The 14,149-nt window shown below is 37.5% G+C and overlaps 1 protein-coding gene and 1 long non-coding RNA gene across 3 annotated transcripts; one reads left to right on the forward strand and one right to left on the reverse strand.

The window, feature by feature from the left end:
* Positions 1-1,077: 1,077 nt before the first annotated feature.
* Positions 1,078-9,223, reverse strand: ATP4B (ATPase H+/K+ transporting subunit beta). Its single transcript, XM_038383433.2, has 7 exons — positions 8,845-9,223; positions 6,410-6,538; positions 5,106-5,219; positions 4,063-4,262; positions 3,121-3,177; positions 1,419-1,511; positions 1,078-1,239 (listed from the first exon to the last, which is right to left on the reverse strand). Exons 1-7 carry the CDS (start codon positions 8,954-8,956, stop codon positions 1,078-1,080), a joined length of 867 nt encoding a protein of 288 aa, XP_038239361.1. The 5' UTR covers positions 8,957-9,223.
* LOC122458614 lies at positions 5,068-10,617 on the forward strand. Of its 2 annotated transcripts, none has more exons than XR_006278694.1 (4): positions 5,068-5,263; positions 6,623-6,716; positions 9,797-9,866; positions 10,542-10,617. It is a non-coding gene; the product is annotated as an uncharacterized LOC122458614 (long non-coding RNA). The 2 variants fall into 2 exon arrangements; XR_006278689.1 differs by having other exon boundaries at positions 10,470-10,596.
* The last annotated feature ends 3,532 nt before the right edge of the window (positions 10,618-14,149 follow it).

Consider the following 14,149-nt stretch of genomic DNA (forward strand, 5'->3'; position numbering starts at 1 on the left):
GGGATTCAAAAATATCTTTTTGGAATCATCTACTCTCCAAAGTGCCTCTCATCTGTTTAAAATATCCTGGATTTTACCCCAAATAGTTTTAAAGCATTTTGTACTGTGTCTTTTAGAAATCTTATTCTTTTTCATATCAGTTGTTAGTGTTTGATTTTTAATATTTCTAAATAATTCTGTATCTGAATTATTTTTAACATCTTCAAACAATCATTTTAGCTATCCAAAACTCTATGGTTGTAACTTGTAATTAGTTTACAGAAGTAATATACTCTTTTTGCTCATTTTGTGCTTTTACCCCAACTCTGATGGATGTAGTTAGATGCTACATTTTCATTGATTAGTTTATTAAATGGTACACGTACAGCAATTGTGAAATGTGTAATACTAAATACTGCTATAAGCTACACAGGCTAATTTTCAAGTCCCTTCTTCTACAGTCATTGATTTGTTGTATCATAAAACAAACAATATGACTGACTAAACTATAGAATATAATGTGTTAATGATACAGTTAGATTTAAATACACTTTTTGATTTATACATTTTATACTAAGTGGATAAAACTAATGTGTAATAAAATTATATTGCAAGCTAGTATTTCAAAACATCAGGATACTAATATGTTTTTGCAGCAATTGAATTGCTTCTACAATGGCAGAATAAATTGGTAAAGAATAATTATTAATTGTAGCCAGAAAAGTGACTAAAATCGACATCTTGGTACTGTGTTCATGCTTCTCATGAATCGTATATGCTCAATTTAGAGGAAAGCCATTTCATACTAGTATTTGTTAAAGCAGCAACATACTGTAGCCATGGGAGAACAAATTCTGTGTACACATCAAGAAACATTACTACCTTGCTTCATGTATTGTAAATTGTATCTTGATTTTTAGATGGTTGGATGATATTTCAATACTGATATTTACAAAATGTCTTTTGTGAAACTGATATCTGAGCAAATTTTATATGGAAATCATGGGAAAAAATAAATATAAAATAATGTGGTGACATTTAAGTCACTTTTCATACCACACAAACTTTTCTGAAATGGCTTCATTTGTACCGGTATGCCTAATCTTGTATTCTCATTTTGAACTCCACTTTTCCTTCATACGGATCATGAGGGTTATCTGAGGTAATTCCAGTTCCAATGACTCTGCACACAACGGTAACTTCTGCATTCCTTGTAATGTTGAGAAATTTCACTGCTACCAAAGGATTACTGTAGGTGGGCTGGGATGAAAGAAAGATCTTTTAACCTTCTTTTGAAAGCTTGAACTATCAGTTTAGAAATACAACCTATGAATTAAATTTTGGTCAAATTCACATAATTTCACAGAGATGTTTCAAACTGCTGATCTGATAAAAACATAGGGGAACAAAACCACAAATTTGAGTTCAGAAACACATACCTGTGCTTTCTTTCCATAGTAAGGGAAATAGTGAAGGTTAAAGGTGCCGTTGACTGGGTAATATTGTAGTTCAAGTGGGCTGAAATCATCATGCTATTTTTGAAGGTAAGAAATCAGATCTGTTAGCACTCAAACTATAAAGCAGCATTCAGTTTTCAACAAGATGAAATTCATTAAAGACAAGTGCAAAGCACTATACTTTAAGAAAGAAAAATCAAATGCACAAATACAAATGGGAAATAACTGACTAAACAATAGTATGGCTGAAAAGGATCTGGGAGCTATAGTGTACCATAAACTGAATATGAGCCAACAATGTGGCAAAGTTGCAAAAAAGGCTGGTATCATTCTGGGATGTATTAAAAGAATTGTCTATTCAGCACTGGTGAGGCATCAGCTGGAGTACTGTGTCCAGTTCTGGGCCCCACACATGGGAAAATTGGAAAGAGTTCAGAGGAGAGCAACAAAAATGATAAAAGATTTAGCAAACCTGACCTGAAAGGTTAGAAAAACTAGGCATGTTTAGTTGTGAGCAAAGAAGGCTGAGGGGGGACCGGATAACAGTCTTCAATATGTCACAGGCTGTTATAAAGAAGACAGTGAGCAATTGTTCTCTATGTCCACTGAAGGTAGGACAAGAAGTAATGGGCTTAATCTGCAGCAAGGAAGAGTTAGGTTAGATATCAGAAAAAACTTTCTAACTATAAGGATAGTTAAGTACTGGGATAGGCTTCAAGGGAGGTTGTAGAATCCCCACCATTGGAGGTTTTTAAGAACGTTAGATAAACAGCTGTCAGGGATGGTCTAGATATACTTGGTCCTGTCTCAGCGCTGGGGGCTGGGCTAGATGACCTCTCAAAGTCCCATTTAGCCCTATGTTTCGGTGACTGTATGATTCTATTTTATAGCTATTAAAATCTAAATAATATGCACCGACCACAGTTGAGAAATCCATACTTTATCAGCGCAGCACTTGAGAACATGCCTAACCTCCAAAGCATAACAAGAGTTACCCTTGAAGTGGTTATCTGCCTGAGTTTTCAGAGAGCCTGAAACAATTGCTCCAAGTTGTGAACTCTCCTGTTCATTTCAGATACCACTGATGATACTTTAAAGCAGTGGTTCTCAAAGCTGGTCCGCCACTTTTTCAGGGAAAGTAAGTGATCGGCCAGGCTGGTTTGTTTACCTGCTGCGTCTGCAGGTTCCGCCAATCGTGGCTCCCGCAGGCCGCGGTTTGCCGCTCCAGCCCAATGGGGGCTGTGGGAAGGGCGGCTAGCACGTCCATTGGCCCGTGCCGCTTCCCGCAGCCCCCATTGGCCTGGAGCGGCGAACCGTGGCCAGCGGGAGCCGCAATCGGTCGAACCTGCAGATGCGGCAGGTAAACAAACCGGTCCGCCGGCCAGGGCTTTCCCTGAAAAAGCAGCGGACCGGCTTTGAGAACCACTGCTTTAAAGGTCAACAATTTCAGATACTCATGATACTTAGTTTAATTAGTTTGCTGGTTTTCAAAGTATGGAAGAAAGAGGGGAAATATCATATTATAAACATCTTTGATATCCAGTATTGAAAATAAGTAATTTCTTAATCTAAAGAATAAAAAGAATTGATGATTTTCAAAGGTGCAAAGTATCCATAAATTCTGTTGAAATCAATGATAGCTGTAGTGCTTGAAACCTTTGAAATGTGAGCACTCCATACTTACTTGAGCTGTACAGCTCACCCTTGGTGCAGTACCATTGCCAGGGAGAAAATTGATAATCTGAAACATAATAAATGTTCACATTAGTCACCTCAGAATTATTTATAATGTAAAAACATTGGCAAAAATGATGCATTTAGATTTGCATATTGCTTTGGCTGCCTTTGTCTGGATTTTGGTAAGAATTGTGAAGCTTCTATCATTTTTCTTGTATGCAATAATAAAAAACACCTTATCACAAAGTATCCTATTTGCAATGTGGAACACCATCGTTTCCTGACTTCTTTTGTCCTTAGTGAGACTAGCTAATATAATTACATGCATTCATTTGGAGACTAGTGTTCAACAAGAAGAAATTTCTTAATGCATCAGTAAAATTAAAGTTTTTAAAAGTTTTGCCGCCCTCCATGTCCTGATACATCAGCACTGGCTTGGGTGAGTAAACAGGCACATCCTTCTCAGGTGCAAACTGGCAGGATCCCCATCACCAGTAGCAAAGACAGAAGGAAGGAAGCACCACTGGGAGTGGGAGGCAGGACCTCCCCTTCCTCTCTGCTGAAGCTTGAGCTGGTAAGCCCTCTAAACAAGGCCTTACTGGAGAAAGTGGCAGCTTTTTTTTAAAGGAGTCTGTTCTTCACCTGCAAAAACCAAGTACACAATCTTTCCTCCCACAGCTAGATCTTGCAGACATTTGTTTCCCCACTGTTGCTCAGATTTAATTTATTTGGTACTTGTGATGTCATAATTTTACTAATTCTCCAGTAATCCGTAGGATCATCCAGGAAAAAGACAATAGCTGAATTTCTAATGCAAAACTGAGTTAGATTCATCAGCAATGGGTGATATAGAAACCACTAGCATGGAAAACTGTTCTGATTATTCTTTTATCAAACATTAGTTAACACATCAATCTTTCTTTTTCAGTACTTTAGGATTGGTACTTACTCTGTTCATTTTTATAATTAAACATGGTTTTCCTTCTGGAAATCCAAAAGTGGAATTTTCCAGGCCAGAGCAGTTTTCAAGCATATCTGATGTGAACTTGCAGGAGTATTTTGTTTTGTTTGGTCCAAGGAATGATTTTTGAAAGAAGTATTTCTCACTTGTGCAGTTGATGTTGGCATGTTGTGCAGTTGTATTATATGCTATATCAGTGTAAAACAAACAAAATTAATTCCTCCATATCCTGGTTTGTGGCACTGAACTATTTCCCTCACAGATTGTAATTTTTAATACCATGCTTCAGGGTTTTTTTTGTGGGAGAACTAGTTGTATTTCTAGAGAGAATGGAATCAAATAGTATTAAAAAGGGCAAATAGTTTTTGTCTGTGAATTATAGAAAGTACAATGTTAAAATGGAGTGAAGGTTGACAGTACATATCGATAATCTAGGATAAATTCTATTATGGAGATGTTAAAATTTATCCTCAAAACAATCGTTAGAAATTCAGGAAGTTCAAAGTTAGGGTTTAACTTAAAATAAATCCCAACATATATTAAGGTATTAGGGCACCGAAACAACTTTAAATATGCCCTGTAGTGGCACCAGCAATAACCACATAACTACAATTAAGGCATATGTGTGAGTGGTCACATATGAGATTAAACTTTTTTTTCTTTCTTTTTTTCCCCACCTCGTAGTGTCACAATATGAAGATCATTCAGGGAGGTGGAGTGGGGGAGGGGCAGCGAATAGGTCTATCATGGTGCTGCATTTCTTGAATCACCTATTTTACATTAATTTGACTCTTAATTTCATTAACAGATTTACTTGTAAATTTTCAGAAAATGTAATCTATACTGAAAAAATTACTATTTTATACTCAGTGCTGTAATTATGGGAAGATATGCTGTGTTTTCCTTACAAAGCAAAGAGACTGAATCTCTATTTTAAGTGCAAAACTCAACTCTTCCTTTACTAGGGAGCAGTGATCTTTGCTTCTATAATGTTACGTTTATATTTAAATAAATCTTATTTCTTTTCATACCTGAAAGAAATTTGTGAAGAGTTGTGACATATTTCTCCCAGGAGTTTTTGTCAGAGATGTTGTAATAAATTTCTAATCCTCCTTCACCATAGACATCCGGTCGTAACGTCACCCCTGTATTTAAAAAAGAAAAAATGAAGAAAAGAGAAGTGTTTCAGGTATTGATTTAAACTAACTACAGATGTGACACTGAAATGAAAGCTGTCAGTAGAACTCCACTGAGCCCGCAGTCACAGTTGGAAGTGATTTTAATCATCCTGCACAGGAATAACAATCTTCAGAGGATGTATTCAAAAATCTATGCTACTTGTGAAATGCTTTCTTTTCTCTCTGATTCAAGTATGTCTCCCTTATTTTCAGAATGCTCTAAAATGGAAGTGCCAATGATGTCATATTTCATTTATACTGTATTCCCCCCAGCACTTGTTAAAAATAGTGGGTATAACTATCGTATCAAATCTAAAAGCCAAAGTATGTTTCTCTGTGAAATGACTTTCCAACATGCCAATTTAATGTTTGACAGTAATTATTTTGCCAGTAAACTTATTAAATGTTGAGAGAGGGTATTTGACCATAGACAAGTAGTAGTATTTGTAGGGTTACACATCTAAGTGTTGTTTTCCCATCCCCAGTTTTAAAAATCCTAACTAGGAGCAGTTGTATACCTACATAAATTATCTAGTGATTGGTTTAACAGATTTTTTTTTTTTTTGCTGCTCCCTCTCCCATCTATTCACATTTTCAAGTCTAATCTTTATTGCTAATTCCATGTTTCTTTGTCCACCTTATTTTTACTTTTACTTTACGACTTATTTTTTTCTTTGTCATTTTTCTTTTCATCTTTTGTTCTCTCCTTTTCTATATCACTTCACTTCCATGGTTCTATTTCTATAAATCTCAATTACTTCTGTCTTTTTTCCAGAGTGTGCAGTGTCTGAAGAGACTTGAAGGTGCTGCTGTCAAGGACTGGAGAGCTTAGTCCTGTCTTCTTTAGGAAATAAGGGCCCATCTACAATGCTTCTGTGGGAAAACCCATAGAAAGGGAGGAAATTTCCTTGAAGTTCCTCTTTCAATTTCCCCTGATTTATTCACTGAGAGGGCAGGTTTAAATAGGTGACAGGGCCTGCTCACAAACCCATCTGATCCCCTGAGAGCCAGAGGATGTCAGGACCCTGATCCTGTGCCTCTGCTTTGTGTCCTCAGCATCCTGACCATTCCTCTACACAGGAACTGGTGTTGTGAGAAATGAGTGATTTAGATACATCAGCCATATGGTATGAAATGGACAGAATTTGTGATTATACCTGGTGATTTTAATCGATCTTGATAGTCCGGTGTATATGGATTGATTGTCCTCATTAAGGAATATATGGCAAGTGAAAACAGCCCAGTCATCACTATGTAGAAAGCAACGTAGTACAGACTGATCCACACTGTAGGGAAAATGTATGATTAACAATATCAGGTTAAAGTGACTATTGAGAGTAAGTCCCTCCCTGCTGTGTTTTTGTTTTTAGTAGATGCTGTCATGACTAAAAAGCTTGAAAGGAGTAGGAAAGTAATCCAATGGACAGAATCTTTGTTTGAACTTGACTTCAGTGGGAGTTGAAGGTAATCAGCATCTTCCAGAATTGTGCCTTAAATTTGGTGTTTTGAGTCTTATCTGTTAATTTAAAAAAACTTTTTTTCTGGAGAATGTTGTAAATTTGTTCCATTTTTATAAGGAACATAGTGAAGCTGTGGAGTAACATATCACTGGATATTATTTATTGACAGTTTCTTTCTGCTCATACATAAATTTGGATAGTTTGAAAGAAGGGGCTGAAGGGTACCCATTACACAAAAGTTCGTTACTTTTTTTTATGTAACTGGTGATCAGCACAGATTATAAATTGAAAAATCAGTGCAGTTTCTTGGCATGACTATTTTTGCAAGTTCACTCTTCTTATCTGCTCATTCCATATGAAGGATATAAAACAGTCCTGATGAATTTCACTGACAACACCAGTCTGCTAAAAATATGATTTGGTCACAAATCCCATTTACACTTATTTCACACTTTATCATCGAACCTTCTCTGGTAAATTCATTCTCACTGCCACCTAAGTTACAATGGTGTGAGATTAGAACCAGGCTCTGTTTCTTCATACATGTCTGTAAAATACGTAGCACACTGTTAGTTCTATATAAATAATTAATAAAACAATCCACATGGACTAAGTGGGGGGGAACGCGCTAATTTTTATCATATAACCCCTGCACCCACCAACATTAGGAAAGGTTAATTTTAAGTAGATTTTCTTTTACATTTAAAAATTGCTGTTAAGATCCATTATATCAAATTTCAGCTCAGAAAAACATCTTACAGGCAAATCTGTTATCTCAGGAAAGGAGTGGGGAAGGGAGAGAGTAACCTGCAACTGCCATTAGTATCTGTGGGACAAGAAACGTTTTTAAAATCAATTAGAGGATGGCTTATTTGAATGTAGACCATGAAACCTATTGTTGTTGCAAAGAGTTGGTTATGGATGGATTGATGGGTTGAGCTGAAATGTGCATCAGTGTGCTGGGATAAAACAGCAGATTTACTAAACAGAAATTAAATCAGAAAAATCATTTTGGAAAGGCAAACTATATTTCCAGTTATTTGGATCTGAATTTTATCTTCACTTGCTTCCCAGATGGGCCTGAAGAGAAAAAAACAGATCCTGTTTCCTGTGTTATCCTGGTATTTTTATAGGTATTAGTTCCAGTTCCTGTAGTCCTGAGCATCCAAGACAACCAATTAAAGTCAAAAGGAGTTTTGGGTACACAAAAACTGCAAGGTCAGTCCCCTCTAGTTAATCCTGATATCAGAATCATGTCATAACTATAACACGTAGATATTAATAATTATTATCTTAATTTGCATCCTGGACAATAATTTGAACCAGAATGGTTTAAAACGATTCTCATACTTGAGGAAAATACTTGGATCAGTTTCTCTTTATTAAAATGGCCTATCTGGTTATATAGCCAATTGTTAATATTTATCCTTAGTGTCATTGCCTTTGATATGGTATCTCTAAACTGGTCAGAAATGTTAGAAGTCCTGGCTAAAGACAGCTCAGCTGTATGCAGTCTGGCTTTGGTAGAAATTCTGAAAAACACTGACGTGCCATAGTTTATTTTAATAATTATTTATCAGTTTCACAAATCATGGAATCATGTGCATTAGATATGGAAGTCCAAGGGGATTTTGCCATTGACTTCAGTGGGTGCAGCATTAAAAACCTTAGTTCTTTTAATCTATCCATATAAATCAACCCTGCCAGCACCTTAATCATTTTGGTTGCTCTTCTCTGTGCTTACTCCATTTTTCCAAGTGATTCTTTCATTGTGTTGTTTTAAATCATTCTTAAAGCCATACGTTTCATCCTAATGGTTGTTTGGGAATTTTAGTTATGGCAAAAAAATCCTTGAATATGTGAAACAATTAAGAGATTCCAAATCTCTTCATTCAATAACTTCACGCTCAGAAACATTTCAAGAAATGAACTCATGCTTTAACAAAATCTGTCATCAACCCCTGGGATGACTCACAAGCATGCCACGAAAACAAGTGGTCTCCATGACCATGCAACATTCATCATCTCATCCTATCAAATTAATGAGGAAAAAACAAAAAATTGTGCAGCTTTCTAACTGTACTAAAAAGAAGAAAATATTCTTGTTTTTGTAGACTTATGTGACCACATACCCCAATTAATCAAGGTCCTTCCCATTAACTGCCCTGTATCTGGATTCCAGACGAAACGGTTGAAATTTTCCATCCGTTGGCTGCAGGTCTTCTTTTCATTTAAAGCTGCCATTTTCTCCAAATAAAATAATAAAATAAAATAAAATCCCAAACACACAGACAACCCCCCAAAACCAAAAGAACACGAGAAACTGAGAAATTCAACTGATTCCCAAACAGCTGGTCAAGAAGAATACTCTGCTTTTTATACTTCCCTGAAGGTCAAACAGATTACACCCGATATCATTGAAACTACCTAATGGCAAAATGTTGTCCTGTATAAACATTGCTGATAAAGTACAATGTTCAGGTTGGCAAAGAAAAATTAGTTGCTATCACATGTCCTTCTATTTTCTCTTTAATACCTCAGTAGATCTCCAGTGTTACACATTTTTACAGCACCTTTAGAGCTTGTGATACATTCAGTTTGATAGCTGTTATCAAAGCAGATAAAGTTAAGGAGAACTGTTTCCCTGCATTTTTTCTTTTTTAAATAATCTACAAAGATTGTCTCAAATTCTACCCTTACAGCACATGAAAGCCCAATCTGATCCATGGGGTTGCATGTGGAATAAGTTGTAGCAGAGTTTGGTCAATTATCCATCCAGTTTGCCACCTTTCACAAGTAGACTGGGAATTTCTCCCTGCTTTCTACTGGAAGAGTTGTTATAATGCACTCTCTGATTATATTAACTTTGGCCACACGTAGGACACTAGTCTCATTCACTTCATATCCCTGTTTCATTCACTGTACACCACCATACCAAATGAAGCAATGGTCCTACGGGGAAAAATGCTGTGTAATAAAGGACAGTATTGTAATTCATGTGTACAATGAAGCAGAGGTAAGATTGTGTGGGCAACCTTAACTTTATCTTTCCTGTCTTTTGATTGCTTTACTTCACAACCTGAGGCTCTGATCCCTCGAAGATATTTGCTTCTCTTTATGCACCATGAGTAGTCCAGCTGAAATCAATAGTTGTGTAAGTCTCCGTAGGATCAGGACCATAATGTACTTTTGCCTAGGTTTTTTTCAGAAAAAAAGAAAGGATGTAAACTTAGGACTCAATCCATTTTAAAAAAAAGTGGGTTATGATAAGTTCTACTAGCACACAAAGAAATAATGGTTCAGAATTTAGATTAAGATCCTAGAGCTCTTGACTCACTATGCTTTTAACCACACTGCCATCCTTCAGCTTTATTAATCCGTGTTAACCTACTGTCAGAAATATCTAGGGTTAAATTCAGGTCTCACTGAAGTTAATAGCAAAACTTTCTAAGAATTCAGTTACACCAAGTTTTCACTCTTAATGCATAGCTGTATCTGATATGTCTTGATTTGCATTCATTTCAAAGGCTATTGTATAGGAAAAAACTTTTCAAAATAACTGATATTTTCTTTTTATTCAAATTAATTGAGACAGTTGCTACTGACCTTAACATTTGGAGTAACAAAACAGTTAGTGTTTTCAACTAAATAATGCTGGGTTCCTGGATACAGCTTGTGAGATTTTGTGCATTTCTATTGGATTTGATCTGCCAGAAGAGTACTTTAATAACCTAATATTTTATTACTTGTTTTACAGTGATAAAGTATGAGTACGGCCAAATAGAACAACAAGAAAATCAGACATTTGAGGAGTTTCTATTTTCCATAGAAAGAAGGGGAAGACAAGCAAGAGGCTCATTCCAGTAATCACATAATTTAACAACAAATCTGCAACTGAATAATTGGTGAGTTATGAGTTTTTGAAACATTACAGAAAATAAGACAAGGAGATCTGGCAATGGATTTATTATGAGGAAAATCAAATAGCTACTGAGAGTATAAAAGGAATGCCAAGGTTCTTGCAGAATTCCAATTTCAGAGATAAGGTGAAAAGAACTTAGGGGAGAAAGCGCTTACTAAGGGAAGGAAAGTAGCAGGTCCTAAAACGTTTCAATTTTGTCCATATCTAATATCAGACATTCAGGTGCATCTAGGAGACAGTAAGCAGATATTTAGTTCTGCTTCAGTGCAGGGGACTGGGCTAGATGACCTACTGAGGTCCTTTCCCGTCCTATATTTCGATGACTCTAAGTGTCTCTTTTATATTAACTTTATAATTCATATTTGTATACTTAGAGTTTGAGCTTATAGAAGGTGTTAGGGTGGGGGAATGGGCTGAAGAAGTTGAGGGGGTTTTCCAGGCAAGAAGGGATGGGGCAACAAGGGGAAAGAGATTGGGGAAGTACGAGGTGGAGGTATGGCATGGGGGAAGAGGAAGGCAGGGGATGTGGGGAAAGCGGGACAGGATGAGAGAGAGGAGGTAGTAGGTGATAGGAAGGGCCAAAATCACTGTTCGTGTATCTTAGCAGCCTGGATTGGTCTGGGCTCCATTGCTCCATAGGGGGTACAACTACGTACTCAGCTCCTATGCAGCTTTCCATGAAGTATTGCAGGGAGGAGAGCCACCTCTCGCATTTCCAGCACATGGGCCATCAAGCTGCAGGGCTTTGAGGACCCCCACCAGTTAGGGGTGGCAACACAACAGGGTCTCCCACTAGCACATATTTTAAAAAGTGATATTGAAGCTCTCAAATTTCTACAGAGCAACAGGGAGCTGCACAGCCCCCTGATGATCACTTCGGAGTATATCATCACCAAGCTAACTCACAGGTCTTGTATAATCACAAACAAATGGTTCATGTTGATCTATCCATTTAGGAATGTTGTCAAATGTTTCATTAATTCCCCAGCACAAATAGAGAGCCAAAGGCATTTAATCTTGCTAATACACAATTTAATAAATCCTTTCCACAGTCAGTTCACTACCATGAAATCAGTTTGGAATCTCTACTACACACAACCTATAAACTTCTTGAACATAGGATCCTCGAAAGAATAGACCCTTTTACTGAGCCAATTATCCCTGTCAAACAGACAGGCTTCTAGCCAAAACGTAGTTGTTGTGACCAAGTTCTGGCACTCACAACTCACACTGAAGCTGGCTGTCAGAAAAAACTAAAGGCTGGTGCAATATTGGTTGACCTGCCATATGCATATGACACTGTCTAGATTAAGGACCTGATGCTGAAACTTGCTAAAAGTATACCTTCCTACCAAACACTTTGCTTGCTGTGGACCATGCTGAGTAACAGATGCCTATGGACAGGTTTCAGAGTAGCAGCCGTGTTAGTCTGTATCCGCAAAAAGAAAAGGAGTAGTTGTGGCATCTTAGAGACTAACTCATTTATTTGAGCATAAGTTTTCATGAGCTACAGCTCACTTCATCGGATGCATGCAGTGGAAAATACAGTAGAGGGATTTTATATACACAGAGAACATGAAACAATGAGTGTTACCATATACACTGTAACGAGAGTGATCAGGTAAGGTGAGCCATTACCAGCAGGAGAGAAAAAAAAACCTTTTGTAGTGATAATCAAGCTGGGCCATTTCCAGCAGTTGACAAGAACTTGTGAGGAACAGTGTGTGTTGGGGGGGAGAAATAAACATGGGTAAATAGTTTTACTTTGTGTAATGACACATCCACTCCCAGTCTTTATTCAAGCCTAATTTAATGGTGTCCAGCTTGCAAATTAATTTCAATTCAGCAGTCTCTCGTTGGAATCTGGTTCTGAAGTTTTTTTGTTGAAGAATTGCCACTATTAGATCTGTAATTGAGTGACCAGAGAGATTGAAGTGAAGTGAACAAAAAAACTTCAGAACCAGACTCCAACAAGAGATTGCTGAATTGGAATTAATTTGCAAACTGGACACCATTAAATTAGTCTTGAATAAAGATTGGGAGTGGATGTGTCATTACACAAAGTAAAACTATTTACCCATGTTTTATTCCCCCCCTACTGTTACTCACACGTTCTTGTCAACTGCTGGAAATGGCCCATCTTGATTATCACTACAAAAGGTTTTTTTTTTTTTTTTTCTCCTGCTGGTAATAGCTCACCTTACCTGATCACTTTCGTTACAGTGTGTATTGTAACACCCATTGTTTCATGTTCTTTGTTTATATAAAATCCCCCTACTGTATTTTCCACTGCATGCATCCGATAAAGTGAGCTATAGCTCATGAAAGCTTATGCTCAAATATATGTGTTAGTCTCTAAGGTGCCATAAGTACTCTCTTTCTTTTTGCAGATGCCTATGGATGTACCTGGGTAATAAGACCAGCTTTCTCCGTACCATAAGCAACAGGCAACCTCAAGGCTCTGTACTCACGCCAACCCTTTTTAATATTTACATAAGTGACATGCCTCCAACTAAATAATGAAAATTTGGATATGCAGATGACCTTGCCATGACAATACAAGCACCAAACCTTTATGACATTGAGAAAGCATCAACTGAGGACCTCCAATCTATGGAACGATACTTCAGGAAATGGAGGCTCAAACCAAACCATCATAAGCGCATTTCATCTTGATGATAGGAGTGCCAAAAACACACTGAAAGTAGCTTTCTGTGGTTAAAATGTGACATGATTACACTCCAACATATCTCAGAGTGAAACTCAACCGCACTCTCACCTTCCATGATCACCTTGAAATGCATCCGATGAAGTGAGCTGTAGCTCACAAAAGCTTATGCTCTAATAAATTTGTTAGTCTCTAAGGTGTCACAAGTATTCCTTTGCTTTTCACCTTGAAAAAGTAGCTGCAAAGATAAAAATGAGAGAGAACATAATCCAGAAATTAGCAGGTACAACCTGGGGTGCATTGGCATCAGTGTTTGCGAACATCTGCAAAAGCACTTGTATATTTGGTAACTGAATATTGTGCACTGGTATGGAACAGATAAAGCCACGCGCTTGTGGATACACAGCTGAATAAAGTGATCGGGTGCATCACTGGAACTCTTAAGTCAACTCCAACACCATGGCTACCTGTTCTGTCTAACATTCTCCCCTCCCCGCTGCCGATGCATCAAACTGCTGCAACATTCTGCAAAGCTCAGCGAATCCAGGAAAACAGATTTCTTCCTATCCACCAAGACTTTGACAGTGCTCCCCACCCCAGTGTCTTAAATCCCGCAAGCCATTCGTTTAGCCTCATGCAATCAGGCTATGATCAGAAGGAGGCTTGGAAAGCAGATTGAGCTAAACAAGACTTAGAAAATAAGCACCCAGTGCTGGATTCCATGCACAAGCTTTCTTCTTGGTCAACTCTGAACCAACCATGGTAGATGCGGACATCTAATGCACAAATAGAAAATCAAGGACTCCCCGGTGTGTGAATGTGGCTCCCCATGACAGACCATTGAACA

The sequence above is a fragment of the Dermochelys coriacea genome, chromosome 1 (assembly GCF_009764565.3).
Source record: "Dermochelys coriacea isolate rDerCor1 chromosome 1, rDerCor1.pri.v4, whole genome shotgun sequence".
Lineage (NCBI taxonomy): Eukaryota > Metazoa > Chordata > Testudines > Dermochelyidae > Dermochelys > Dermochelys coriacea.